General features: G+C 35.9%; 1 protein-coding gene across 11 annotated transcripts in view; it reads left to right on the forward strand.

The window, feature by feature from the left end:
* Positions 1–13,559, forward strand: part of NRG1 (neuregulin 1) — a 482,754-nt gene that overhangs the window by 430,545 nt on the left and 38,650 nt on the right. For 2 of the 11 annotated variants that reach the window (XM_072114090.1, XM_072114129.1), the window contains exon 1: positions 1,420–2,949. The exons of 7 other annotated variants lie outside the window; for them this stretch is intronic. In XM_072114090.1, coding sequence (XP_071970191.1) covers positions 2,352–2,949 — 598 coding nt within the window. In that variant the 5' untranslated portion in view covers positions 1,420–2,351. Of the gene's footprint in view, positions 1–1,418; positions 2,950–13,559 lie in introns of those variants that run through there. 2 more of the 11 variants (XM_072114082.1, XM_072114116.1) reach the window with 2 other exon arrangements.

The raw sequence follows: 13,559 nt of genomic DNA on the forward strand, positions 1-13,559 counted from the left end.
CATCAGAGTGCAAAAGGGCAAATGTGGTGACCTCTGTTTTTATGCTTAAACAAGGTTCCTCTATCCAGATTATTTTTTCTCAAATATCCTTGCATGAGGCTTGATTGATAGAACCCCAACTTTATGACTGTACAATTAGCAAAGTTGTTAGACAATTTGTTGTTTGTCTGTTTTGACAAACTCAGTTTTGTTGGTGGACATACAGATTGACTAAGTAAAGGATAAGAAAACTGTTCATGCAGACTAACAACATAACACATCCAAAAATGACCATCTCATTTTATACTTATACAAAATTTCAAAAGGGGCAGATATTAATTATGCTTGGACGAGCTGTACTTTGTACAGTACCATTTATTTAAATTGGCCCATGAATTTATGTTATTGCTAATCTCTTTCCTTTCCAGACATTATACTATGCTTAACATGCTCCTTTAGGGAAAGTTTGGGGATACTTTAAAAAAATTTCATAAATGTTCCAGTAATGTTGCAAAAATGCATTTCATTCTAATATAAAATGATGGTTATCAACATCTTCACATAAAATGGTGGACTAATTGATTAATTTGCTTAATAATCACCATGTTAGGGCATCAAGCCTGCCCTTGTATGGTCATTTAGAACCTGCTGCCCACTGTCTGCCTTGTACTGAGCAGTACTACTTGCTTTGCTATAACAAAACATGCATTACATTAATGCTTTTGAATTACAATATAATTCATGCATATAGATAAATATATAGAGACTTTATAGATATAAGTTGTAATCACATTATATAATACATATGTTATGTGATTTAAGTATCATTATGAATAACTGTAAAATAAAATAGTGAATAATAAATGTCTTATCCCTAAACTACAATCTGATTTTGCAGACTGATGGCCACACCTTACATTAGTCTGCAGAATTTAGGGATGTGTCGCATGCTTGCAGTCATTGGCCACATTCATTTCTTATCAGCTATTTTGTGATTTCTATCTCACTTGCTTTGCTTCCAGTTGTTAACCCCAACGTCCTCAAATTAAATTTTCTGTAAAACACGTGGCAAGTCAGTATGGAACTCATTTTATAACAATAGTCATCTGTGAGAAGTGTCTCCTACCTTATTCTTTATGCTGTAGGTTTATAGATTTGGCATTGGAGACTACATTAATGTCTTTTACCCCAAAGATCTCATGCGTTGGGTTATTGAATAATTACATGTGTATCTTATCTTCTTGTACAAAGATAATCTTGGTTTAAGGCTTGTACTATTTAATCTTACACAATACTGGTTTACTGATGGATAAACTTACAAGAACATCAGGCTGGAAGAAACAGCAGTTAGAAAAAAGCACCTCTCAGGGGAGGACTCGAATATCAGACCTACTAGGCTCTGGGTCCTGCCTCTGTAGCTACCCATTTCCATCTCCTCCCCATCGTAGCCAGGGAAGATTGCTATAATTGATTGCTGCGCCTTTCCCTATCCTAAGCATAGGAGAAGGGTGAAAAATCTGAAGGAGAGAGAGATCATAAATGCAGCCTGCTGTCTCCTTTTTGATTTGATGGCCTTCATTCCTTCTAATTGGATAAAGTAGGAAGTCACTGGTAGTACTGTGATGCTTGATGCACTGATTTTATTCAGACCAGCCCTGCAGTGGGTGGGGGAGAGCAGTCAGAAGGGAAAGGAGAATCTAAGTGATAAGGTACGTGACTAGTAGAGTGGATAAGAAAAAGCCTCCTAACCTAAAGGAGAAGGAAACAAGGATGCTGAAGCGGACTGAGCCAGAGGAAGAAGAGAAGGGAGTAACCTCACAGATTTCTCACCGTCATTCCAGCCTGTAATAATAGTGATGCTCACAGAGCAGGCACCTGCTGCTCTGTAATGATTCAGCCTCTTTCACTGGTAGCTTAAACACAACAGGATGATATTGCTGCTGTCACTGCTGTCTCTTCTACTGCTGCTGTCTCTGCTGGTCTTACTGCCTTTCTTGCCCTTGCTACTTCATGACATCTATATCCTATCAAGCAGATCCCACCATCACATGCTCCAGGTGAGAACACAACTATTCACCCTTTGCTACTGGCTAACCTAACTAACTCATTGACAACTATCTGTAAAGGAGTAGGGAGTATGCAGATCCAACTACTGAACTGGTTGTGAAGATGAGCATGAAGCGTTTCAATGTCCACCTCCCTTTGAGTGAGAAGTCTATTTTCTTTCTTTGATCTTCTTCTCGGACTACGTATTGATTTGCAATGTAACATGCAACATAGTTTCTGACTGTATGCACTCGTTGTTCTGGTAATGGACCATGTACAAGTCCCTGCTTTCCTAAAACAAACTGATTGAGATTTATGCCTTTAAGATGCCTGGGGATACTGCAGAGGGTTTTGAGAATCAGTGCTCTGAACAGAGCCCAGACCCCCCCTCTACTGAACTTCAAAATGAAGGAAGCGTGCCAGAGACTCAAGCTGAGAATGGAACTACCCAGGGGATAACAGGCCTTGCTATTACCTGCTGTGTGTGCCTGGAGGCAGACAGGCTAAGAATCTGTCTTAACTCAGAAAAGATCTGCATCCTTCCCATACTGGCATGTCTGATAAGTCTCTGCCTTTGCATTGCTGGCCTTAAGTGGGTATTTGTAGACAAAATATTTGAATATGACTCTCCGACACATCTGGATCCTGATAGAATAAACCAAGATCCTATAATCTATGCCGACTCTGCACCGAGTGCATTGGTGCCATCCTCTATATACACTCTGCCTTTTGTTATCCCTACTATCGAAACAAAGGTTACTGTGAAACCTGGGACCTCATTTTTTCCTACACAGCCGGCTTTTAAGCCATTGACCACTGATAGAAATTTACCAAAGGCCACAGCAGTGGAAAAAATATATCAGCTTTCTTCTGTAAATAATTTAGGAATCACAGAATCGAGTACAGCGTTCACATCGAAAAAAGGTAAGTATGTTACCAACATCCATGTCATTGAATAGTCTTGCTGCAAAATGCAGATGAATAACTTGCCAATAAACAGTGACTTTTATTGTCTTTGAGTCACACATGGTTGCTGTCTATTTTTACTGTTACTCATTGAAAGTAATGTTCATAGTGTAGATATAATTGCCATATGGGTTGTGTTTGCAGATAAAACGTTATCACTACATCTACCATCACAATAAACCTCAACACTAACTAGGCGTCAACACAAATTTTTTTGCCAGACTCAACAAAGGTGTGTTATAACCTGAATATAGCTTCTTAGAGAACAGTAAGGGCAATATATGTATATCATAAAGACCTTATAGACCTTTTCCTGTCTTGGTCTCTTAAATCTCCCAGGGATCGTTCATTTGTTACAGACTTGGAGTGTGATTAATATTGCAGTAAAACGATGCATTTTAATGTGCTGAGCACATGGGATAAGGGCCCATGAAGTCTGCTTGAGTTGTGCTGTTGGCTGTTCATAGACATGCTTTTTGTTTTAGATGTATTATTGGAACTTTGCCTGAGTTTGTCATATTATTATTTCCTTTTGGAAGGATGCCACATGTATTTTTCTTGGATTGACATATATTAGATCATGTTAAAATTTAACCTATTTGAAATTCAACTTGCTGAGATGTAAATTTAAGGGAAGGTATACACTGGCCGATTCTATTCTTCACAAGAGCACAGACATGTTAAAATGGGTAATGAAACTTTTACCTTAGAATATAAATTAGATTGCAATTCTATCAAGCATCTCAAATCGGTTAATGCAGTAGAACCAATGGTTAAAATTACCCACTTATCCTATTTTTAGTTGTGACTGGGCACAAAAGTAGTTCATCATTCGGCCATGTATCTCTAGTACTCACACAAACCCATATATATATATAACATACATAATTTACATATAAATATATTATGTATTGAGTATCCACTAAGCAACAGAGGAAGAATAAAACATTCTGTAAGACCGTCTGTGTTTATAGAAGTAGTGCACACAGATACACACAGCAGCCCTGTCATGTTGAATGAATCTCTACATTGTTAGCAGGTTCCTTGTAAATATATCCTTCAAGGTCATAGCCCGGTAATGTATAATTGATTTTACTTTATTGTAGAGGCTGGGGGGAGGGAAACACATAGGAAAATTGAAACTGAAGTCAAACAAGGTATATGGAGAGTAAGTAGATGTACTCGTTTTATGGCCTTACACATATTTTATCTGTAAGGCCTTACATAGGTTTTTTATGTATTGTGAGATTATATTTGACTCCACAGTGCTGCATGGGAGTGAGCAGATGAAATATAATGTTTCAGTATACTTTCATTTTTCCTGTCTGCCTAATGCTTTTGTGTGCATTATTAATAAGCTGAGTAGAATGCGGAAAAGCACTGCTGAATTCTGGGCTTCCTGCTATCTACAGTACAACGATTGTGCTAGTTTTATAAAAATATCATGCATAGCAGTAATGTCAGCATCTATAAAGATGTTATTGGAGAAGAGACTATAAGGGTAAATGGGTACATGGGTCTTCAACAGTTAATAGCCTTTGAATACTGATATTCATTGTCTTCAGGAAATGGGAGTGCCCGCCACGTGTCTTGGGACAGCTAATTTTGTTCTTTTTCTATTAAAATTATCAATATTTAATAATATAATGGAAACATTCGCTAAAGGAATCTTGCTTTCTGATCTTATTACTGAATATGAATTGGTATTTTACCATTCAATTTGCAGATATCTGATTCAAGGTTGGCACCATGTCCTGTAAGCTCATGCTGATGTATCTTTTCATATAATGTAGTTTATTTATTGCAAAGAGAGTTAATCCGATCTATTGAATGATGCTAAGAGAGGCTTTTGTTTCAGAAATCTGATTCAGAATCAATATTGATTAGTAGGGACAGCTGGCCTTTTACATAAGTAACATAATGTAGACTAGTCATAGGAGGAGTTTCAGGGTCTCCTCATGCGCTATTGCAGTGCATAGGCCACCATTTACATAGGAAAACTTTATATTAACAATTCTCTTTCTGGTGCAGATAGCCCCAAGAAAAAATATTATCTGCGTATGATATCAGGATTATTTATTCCATGGAACATTTCACAAGCCAATGTATGAATTTATTGGTTTTTAATAGTGATCACTATTTTAGACTCCTTAAACATATCTTTCTATGCTATATTACCTCTTCTACAAAGAAGGTTCTGGTTTCTCAGAAGTTGTATTAAGCCATAATATGGTTACATTTACAAGGTCTCAATGTAAAACAGCTCATTCATTTGAGTTTTGAGAGCCCTCGTTTGGGTAGAAATACTGAGAGCTCAATATCACTGAGAACTCAATTACATCACTGGTCCCATAGGTCCATGTAGATACAGCCTTGTCACCCAATGTATGACCCTGGTGGTTGCTAGGCAAGAGGCCAAACATCGTTTTGACAATAGAAGAAACGACACCAACACTAAAAACACGTTATTTATATATAAAAATTCCTCTGTAGTAAATTTAGATTTACAATATCAATAATATAATCAACAAGGTATCAATATACCATAGCTCGTAATAGTCAGTCTTCATAGGAGTAACTGTAGTACTTGCTTCAGTATTTTTTTTTTTTTGGGGGGGGGGTTCATTATGTATGTCCTGTTCAACATGTAGCTCATGAACTTGTGTTACCAAATATGACATTAGTATATATTTTAATGAAATCAACACCTCTGTGATCTCTGCATGGCCTCTGCCTCTGATTTACTAAGTGTTCTTTGTCAACAAAACCTTCCAAGGCACTGCCTCCCTTCTGTTACACGTTTCAGGCTTTAATTAGTTTTTCTCCCTTATGATTTAGTAGCTGTTTCCTTGTAGACAGCTGGTTGTCTGTTCAGAAGACAACATGATATCTGATATTTAAAGAGTTAACATTAGGTCAATTAATGTGCTAGGCGATAAGTGACAATGTCAGAAGAGTATGCTAGCCCTCTGGGATTTTTTATGTCCTTTCATATTGTTACTACTAGACATTCATAAAGATTGTATCACTTCCAAACACTTTTGCTAAATAATTTCGTTTTTGCATAAAAAAATAATCATTATTGCAATAGAATTTAAAAAAATAAATAAGAGATATTGTAAATATATATGTAAAAATGTTGGCACTAATATGATTCCAAACATTACTGGGCAACCGGTCTTCTGGTTGGTGACCCTAATTCCCTCAAATATATAATTGTGCAAGTATTACCTATTTACTTGTTCCTATATGTCTCAAACTCTTTTCACCTTCAAAGGTGATTACTCTGCCCCCTTACCCAAGCAAACAGAAATGTTATGGTCTCATGTAATGCTGTTTGAGGCATCATGGGATTGATAGAATAACTCAGAAAGTGTCTGACGAGAGCAGACAAAAGCTTGCACTGAAGGGAAATGAGAATATTTTCAGGTTTGGGGACAAGAAAAGTGTTCCTTGACAGGAAATGTAAGAAAATTGGATTGTATTGGCCAATTGGATTGGATTGGCCACTTGGATTGCCTTGGTGGTCTATGTTGGCTTTGCCCTGCACTGATGATATTCCATGATCACCTGACTGCTGCAGCACTAAGTTGAAAAAGTACCATGAGTGTTTGACTCACGTTATGTGCACCAAACACATGAGTGGTTTATATAATGGAAAGCATTAATCGCAAACTTTCTCAAACACTGTTCGTTTTGCTTTCCCCATAATTCAATTCATTTATTTTTGTAATCATCCTCTTCCATGTCACACTAGATGATGTATTTGGGTAATATGATCTATTATGCTCAGCTGTATTATTAGGCTTGTGGAATTAAATTGTCCACCTGCATGCAAACACAACTGTTTTTAACAAATTATAGCTGAATAGAACTATTTCCAAGCCAAGTCTAAATTAATTTGCTTAGTTATATGTAGCCAAGGATATAACAGAGAAACAATGGATGTGAAATCCAAATGGCTAGTAATTGTGCAACATAAGGGATGAATAAACAAGTGTTTATGGTGTTTCTGAAAAAGCTTTGGATGTATAATGCTGATAATAATAGGGTCATTAATGGTACAATAATAACTATTAATAATGTTATTCGGCTGATAAACCTTGATAAAAAATGCCCAACCATCACACTCATTTACTTTCAAAAATGTATACACATAATTTACTCATTGACTCCTCAGAGTTTGCTGTGAATTGTCATAGGCCATCTGTGGAAACCAAGTGCTGTTCTGTGAGATATTATTTCTGTTTATCTCACTATTAAATATTACAATTATATTACTGTTTTGTTGTTTGTTATTTCATTATTCTTACTAGTTATTATAAATGTTACTAGTATTTTTGCAGACAAGCTTTCCATTGCCTAACATTCTTGTAATTTGCATAGTACACTTTGTTTGTCCCCAAAGTATTGTGGTTGAGTATTATTAGATGGTGGCCCATGGGATTAGAGCGTTAAGTCAATTTAGTTTTACAGTAGAACCCTTTATCGTTATCACTTTGGATTATTCTGTGGTATATGAACCATAATATATGATGTGTAGGACAATTAATGCAAATTTAAAAAGGGCTTGCTCATAGTTATTTCTTGTATTACCCAGACATTTGATTGACTTATATTTTTATCAGTCATTTTTCCAATTTAAACAAAAAGCTAGCCTATAGGTCTGGGGCACTTAACTTTTGAATCCCCCACTTATGCAGCACTTCATCTCTATTGTTCCCCACTGGTGGTGTTTGTTCATGGGGCTACAGCATAGATAACATTCTGTCATGGGGTGCCCCAACTCTCAGTCTACACATGTTAAGGGAAGGACAAATTATGCATGTTGGTTTTGTGGGGAGAGTTGACACCTCTGTCAGTGACTTTGCCTCCTTTGGCTCTGAGTGTGTGATTAACCTTAAATGGTAGCCCATGATATATAATAATGACTATATATAGCCAACCAAATTGTGGATAAGGGTTGAGCAATGATGGTCCTTCTAGATAAATTCATTAGTCAAACATCAATGAATTAATGTTAAACTACAGGAAATACTTTGTTAAGATAGAAAGTCCTTTGGGGGATTTCCTGTTCTCAATAATCTCTCTTTCTGTGATGCCTTCTAATTGAATTGTTCCTTTTCTCTACATGTACAGCTCTAAGGCACTTTGAATTGTACAGACTGTATTGGTATTATAGTTTTAGCCAGTTAGCCAATATTTAAGTGTGCAGGAAATATCCTTGGCCTTTGGCAGCGGTTACATTTGGCAGCTGATCTTATTACTGTCTTTCTTTTCTAGTATGTTCCTTCTTAAGAAAAACTGCAAATAAAGGCAGACATTTCAAGTGCACATTAACATGTACAATCTTGTTTCAATGATTGATGTTCCTCAGTGATCAATTACCTTAGCACTGGGCTAATCGACTTAGTATTTCCAAAGCTTTTTAATATTCCTATTGCCTCTCATCTTATACTGTGTGGTATTCTATTTCATACTGTGTTGAAGATGGTTGCATATGTATTCTACAGAATTAAAAAATCCATATATTAAATTTCCCTTCCAATATTAACCAGACAGGTTCTTATTTTAATTTTATTTTAGGACTTTCAATTATAAAACTCTCAATAATGACAATTCATTTACAATATGTGTTAATATTGGGTGTTATCAGCCATCCTACCAAGAATAATATTCACACTTTCTTTATATCTGGGTATTGGGGAACAAAAGACAGATCACAAACATTTTTGCACATATATTTGGAACTTGTAGCACCTTCATGTATGACTGGGCACAGAATTGTGTCATATTAGACACCTTATATAACATGAAATTAAGGATGTCATGTCAGATGACCAACTTCATAACAGAAGAGACATTTTAAGGAACAAAGCTCTTCTAAAAGGAAGCCTCTCATTTCTGTATCAGCAAATTCCCATACTGATACAATTTGGGAAATTGGGGGCTAAAAGAGAAACTAAAATGCAAGTAATTTAGAAAGTTTTAAATCTTTTCATTCATACAATGATTGAGCTTTATTAACATAAAAATTTAGAAGTTTCCAAGGTTGGGGGATAAAGTAGGTTAGGCATCATGATCTTGCAAGGGGACTATCCACATTGCTCCACAGTAGCATTAATATAAAATTTTGTCCATATGTAGTAACACAAACCCATTGTTCAGGTTTTACCCATGTATGGAGTATTCCCATATCAGACATTTATGGCAAGGGGCTTCCTTTTCAGCTATTCTAGGTGCCCATTGTGTTCAGTCAACCTTTGACACGAGTATGATATGGTCCCACAAATTGAATGTGCACTAATTAGGTATATATATTGTTCCCCTACAAAACCACATGCATTTCTGTGGACTTTGGGGCAACATAGTTTAATTAAACTATGCTTTGAAATCTTTATCTAGATTGTTGGCTGCTGATCATTTGTGCTTTGTCCTAATTATTTAGGAATGGATCAGAATATAGATGGACCATAAGTGACAAAGGTTTATGAACCTACAGTCCACAATCAGAGTTAATTTGACTGGCAATAATAACTCATGTGATATTGTCTTGAATAGCACAGGTATTGGAGTACCATTTTTTTTCATCCAGGAAGATTATCCCCTGATACTATAGACACAGTAGCATCTGGAAAACAAAATTTAAATAAATTCTATTCTTTCCATACTGTATTAATACCATTTAAGCAGATATCAAGAAGTGTTGGTCTATGGGGATATTACGTAAACTGCTTAACAACTACATATTCCCAATGTCCATAAAGCGACTTCAGCCAGAGGTTTACGTTAAACAAGCTCACAGGCTACTGGCATGGATTAAGTTTTACTCATGAGGAAATTAATACAAGATTTTTTCCTGATTAACAAGCATGCATTTTTTAAGCCAGATTAATTCATTAATGTTCAAAACTTGGATCTTTGGTCAAATGGGACATTTTACTATCCACATTGTCATTGCTCCATGCCTTCAATCACATGTTCCCGAAGTTTAGAGATCTGACATAATTTACCTATAGATTTACATTCAATGGCATTCAATGGCAGTAAATAGATGCAGAATAGAGTTTTTTGGGTCTGAACGATTGTCTTGATACAATGAATGTACCTGGTAAATAAAAAAGGAAACAGAGCCACATTTCTTACATTTCTCCTTGGCTGTATTGCAGGAGGTCAATGAGATGCTGTCAAGTTTCTTTAATATCCAAAGATTTATAATGTCTGTGCTGACTCACCACTTAACAACAGACACAGCTTGAATACCCGATGTGCATACCAAAATAAGACTCTAAGAATGGAGACAGATTAGAGTTCAGGCCAAAAAAATTATTAGATGTATGAAAGGAGAGATGAATGTCTCCAAGTAGGGATTTTGCTTTTAAAGGGGTTGTCCAATTAATTGATATTGTTTGTGTAATGAAAAATTATACAATTTTTCAATATACTTTCTGTATCAATTCCCCTTGGTTTTCTAGATCTTTGCTTGCTGTCCTATAGAAAGCTTCTATGTTTATTCCAACAGATAGAGGAATTGTCCATGGTGCAAGAGCCGTTATTATTACGAGCTGTGTGATACTAACGACTTGTGAACCTATATGTCCATCACATCACCATGGACAGATCTATATTCAGTGGAAGTAAACACAGAAGCTTTCTATAGAAAGACAGCAAGCAGAGATCTAAAAAAAAAAAACATGAGAAATTGATCCAAAAAGTATATTGGGAATGTGTATAACTTTTCATTACACAAACAATATCAATTATTTGCTGAAAGTGGACAACCCCTTTAAAGTGGTTATATTCCATTTTCTGTGTATCAATGAGCTGTTAAACTGCTGTACTTTAGCTGAGCCTTCTAGTCACATTTATTTCATTATGGGAGATGTTTAGTGAAGTGCAGTTAGTTTATTATGGCCTTTGGCAGGTCATCCTACTCTGTTTCTGGTCATTCCAGCAAGACCACTGTTTCTCTGTGTTCTCTCCTAATCATGATTATAGCTGGTCTGGTTCCTTTAACTATTAACACATTATGTAAAATGACTGTCAGGGGTACAAATCAGAATACCTGACTATTTTTCATAACTTACGGATTTCTAACATCTTTATCTATGTCTGTCTCTTTGTTTCATGTATCTAATATGTCTATTCGTATACTACATATTATATTTATATATTTCAGACTTGATTTGTATCATCTGACTGTCACATATAAGATTAACTAGTTTTCTGCAAGATCCACAGCAGACTGTCTGCACTATATACAGTAATAAATATAGTAATACATAGTAATGGAGCTGTAGGCAAAGATGGTGAGAAATTGATAAATTTGGACATATCTGTTAGTATTTATTATGATATATATTTTGAGATATAGGAAAGATTAAAATGAGCTAAAGACAGTTACTATTCACCTATAACTACAAGAAATATAAACCACCAGAGTCCCACACTGGCAAGTTTTAGAGGATAAATATGTTTTCTGCCATGTCCTTGAATAATGAAACAAGTTAAATCTATCAATCTTTGTGCAGAATAGTGCGTGAGAATTTGTTTCAACCTCTCATAGAAAAACGTCTCCCTCTTATCTCAGTTGGTATTAAATTGACTATGATATCACTATTCTGGGCAGAATCAAGTCCCCCCTCTGTTATGATGATTATATGTATGTCGACTTGTTCCTTTTATAAGCTGTCTAGTCACAAATTCCTAGTGCATAGAAAAATTAGATAGTATCACCAGTCCTTGTGAAGCTTTGACAAACAACAATAAACCAGTTTGATATATTCTATTTTTAGTCATGTGCGAATTTAACATACAAAATACCTGATAAGATCTGTGTCTATTATATTACTTTCAATGCCTGCATTTCTGTGTCAGACTTCAACATTCCTATGTACTGATAGTGTCTTTTTATGGATGTGCTTGTACAAATTGAAGTACACTGTGTTTCCTCTTACTTTGGACAAATCTATTTCTTTATCCATCTAATAGTTTCCAGATAGGCAGACAACCATGAGATAGGTGCTTAAAAAGAATATTGAGTAATCCAAACAGGTTACTCCCTTGATGTGATCAGTGCTACATACGGGGGGACATTTATCATACGCTGGCGCATGAGCATATGATTGCCCCACTGATGCATAGTCGCAGCGGGATACATCAATAGGCGGAAGCCTCTTGATGTTTTGGGGCAGGAAGCTGCGCCACATTTTTTCTACGCCGTCAGTACCACCCCGCGACGGCCCACTCCCGGCCGCGCCCCCCTTCACGCCCCTTGTAGCCCAATAGCAGCTTTTAGTGATTCTGTAGTGAATTTGCAGGTGCACTATTACCTCAGAAAGTAACATATTTAGTACTTTATTTAACATGTAGAAACATAGACCAAAGAAAGTTGGCTTGACACATTGGCAGTAGTATATTTAGGTTAGTCAAAATCGGTATACAGATAGGTGCTCTCAAAAAATGTATTCCTGATATTTTGACAAAAATGACACCACAGTTTGTACTAACTCTTTGTATTGGTTATTGGTGTAAAACTATGGACCTATAGGTAGAATTTAAAATTGGCTTAATAGTTTCTCTTTTTGCCTGTTTTGTTTAGGTTTTTTACCATATAAATATTAATTTGAATTGCTAGAATCGTGTCACATGAGCTGAGGAAAGTAAAGGTCATTTACATTATATTAATAAGCATGCCCTCTAATGAGATATTGCGGTAACTGTTATGGCTATGTAATCTGTATAATGATGGCATAATATTAGATGTAACAAAATTCCTGATAACATAGTTATCCGCTGGCAGCCATCCTTATAACCTGCTATGTTGAGCTATTTACTAGCATGTTGGCTTGCTGCCAGTTGCCTAATGGATCATGTGTGAGTCAAATTCATTCAGCCTTTTAGCAAAGTCAATCTTGGTGATGGCACATAATTTGCTTTTATGTGGATTTCTTGGCTAGTATTGCTGTCAAACGTGATCTAGTGTAGTTGGTAGCAAGCTGACAGTAGACTCAAGGAAAAGTAAAATTACATGACTAGTTAATTAGGAGCTTCTGGGTTTAAAATCGGACCAGCTTCTGACAATCAATTGATCTGTTAGTAGTCCCAGAACAAAGTTTGCAATGCCCCTATAAAGCTTAGCTATAAGTGACTGTCAAGTCAAAAAAATGAATGGCATACACAAGATACTTATGATTCTAAATAATTTGGTTAATAGTGTAGAGAATAATGCCTCCTGTTAACACTTGATTTATGAAAATGTTTATAAATGTCCTGCATCAAATGTCACACGGTCACTGGATTCTATGGACCGCCATCAAGAAGAGTTTTGAAAATGGTGGTGGTTTTGACATTGACAGTTAATTAAAGCTGTGATGGCGGTGGAGGCGTAGAGAAGCTGCATTTATAATAATTTTTATAAACAATAAATATAGTATGGAGTATATAGTGCACTCCATTTATGTACTTAAAAAACAAATGACTAAAAACTCAACTAAGCATAAGAGTTGCATAATCTTTCAAATATGCTTCAGGTTAAAGTTTATATTACTTCCTAAAATATGTGCATG

Source organism: Engystomops pustulosus, chromosome 1, assembly GCF_040894005.1.
Source record: "Engystomops pustulosus chromosome 1, aEngPut4.maternal, whole genome shotgun sequence".
Lineage (NCBI taxonomy): Eukaryota > Metazoa > Chordata > Amphibia > Anura > Leptodactylidae > Engystomops > Engystomops pustulosus.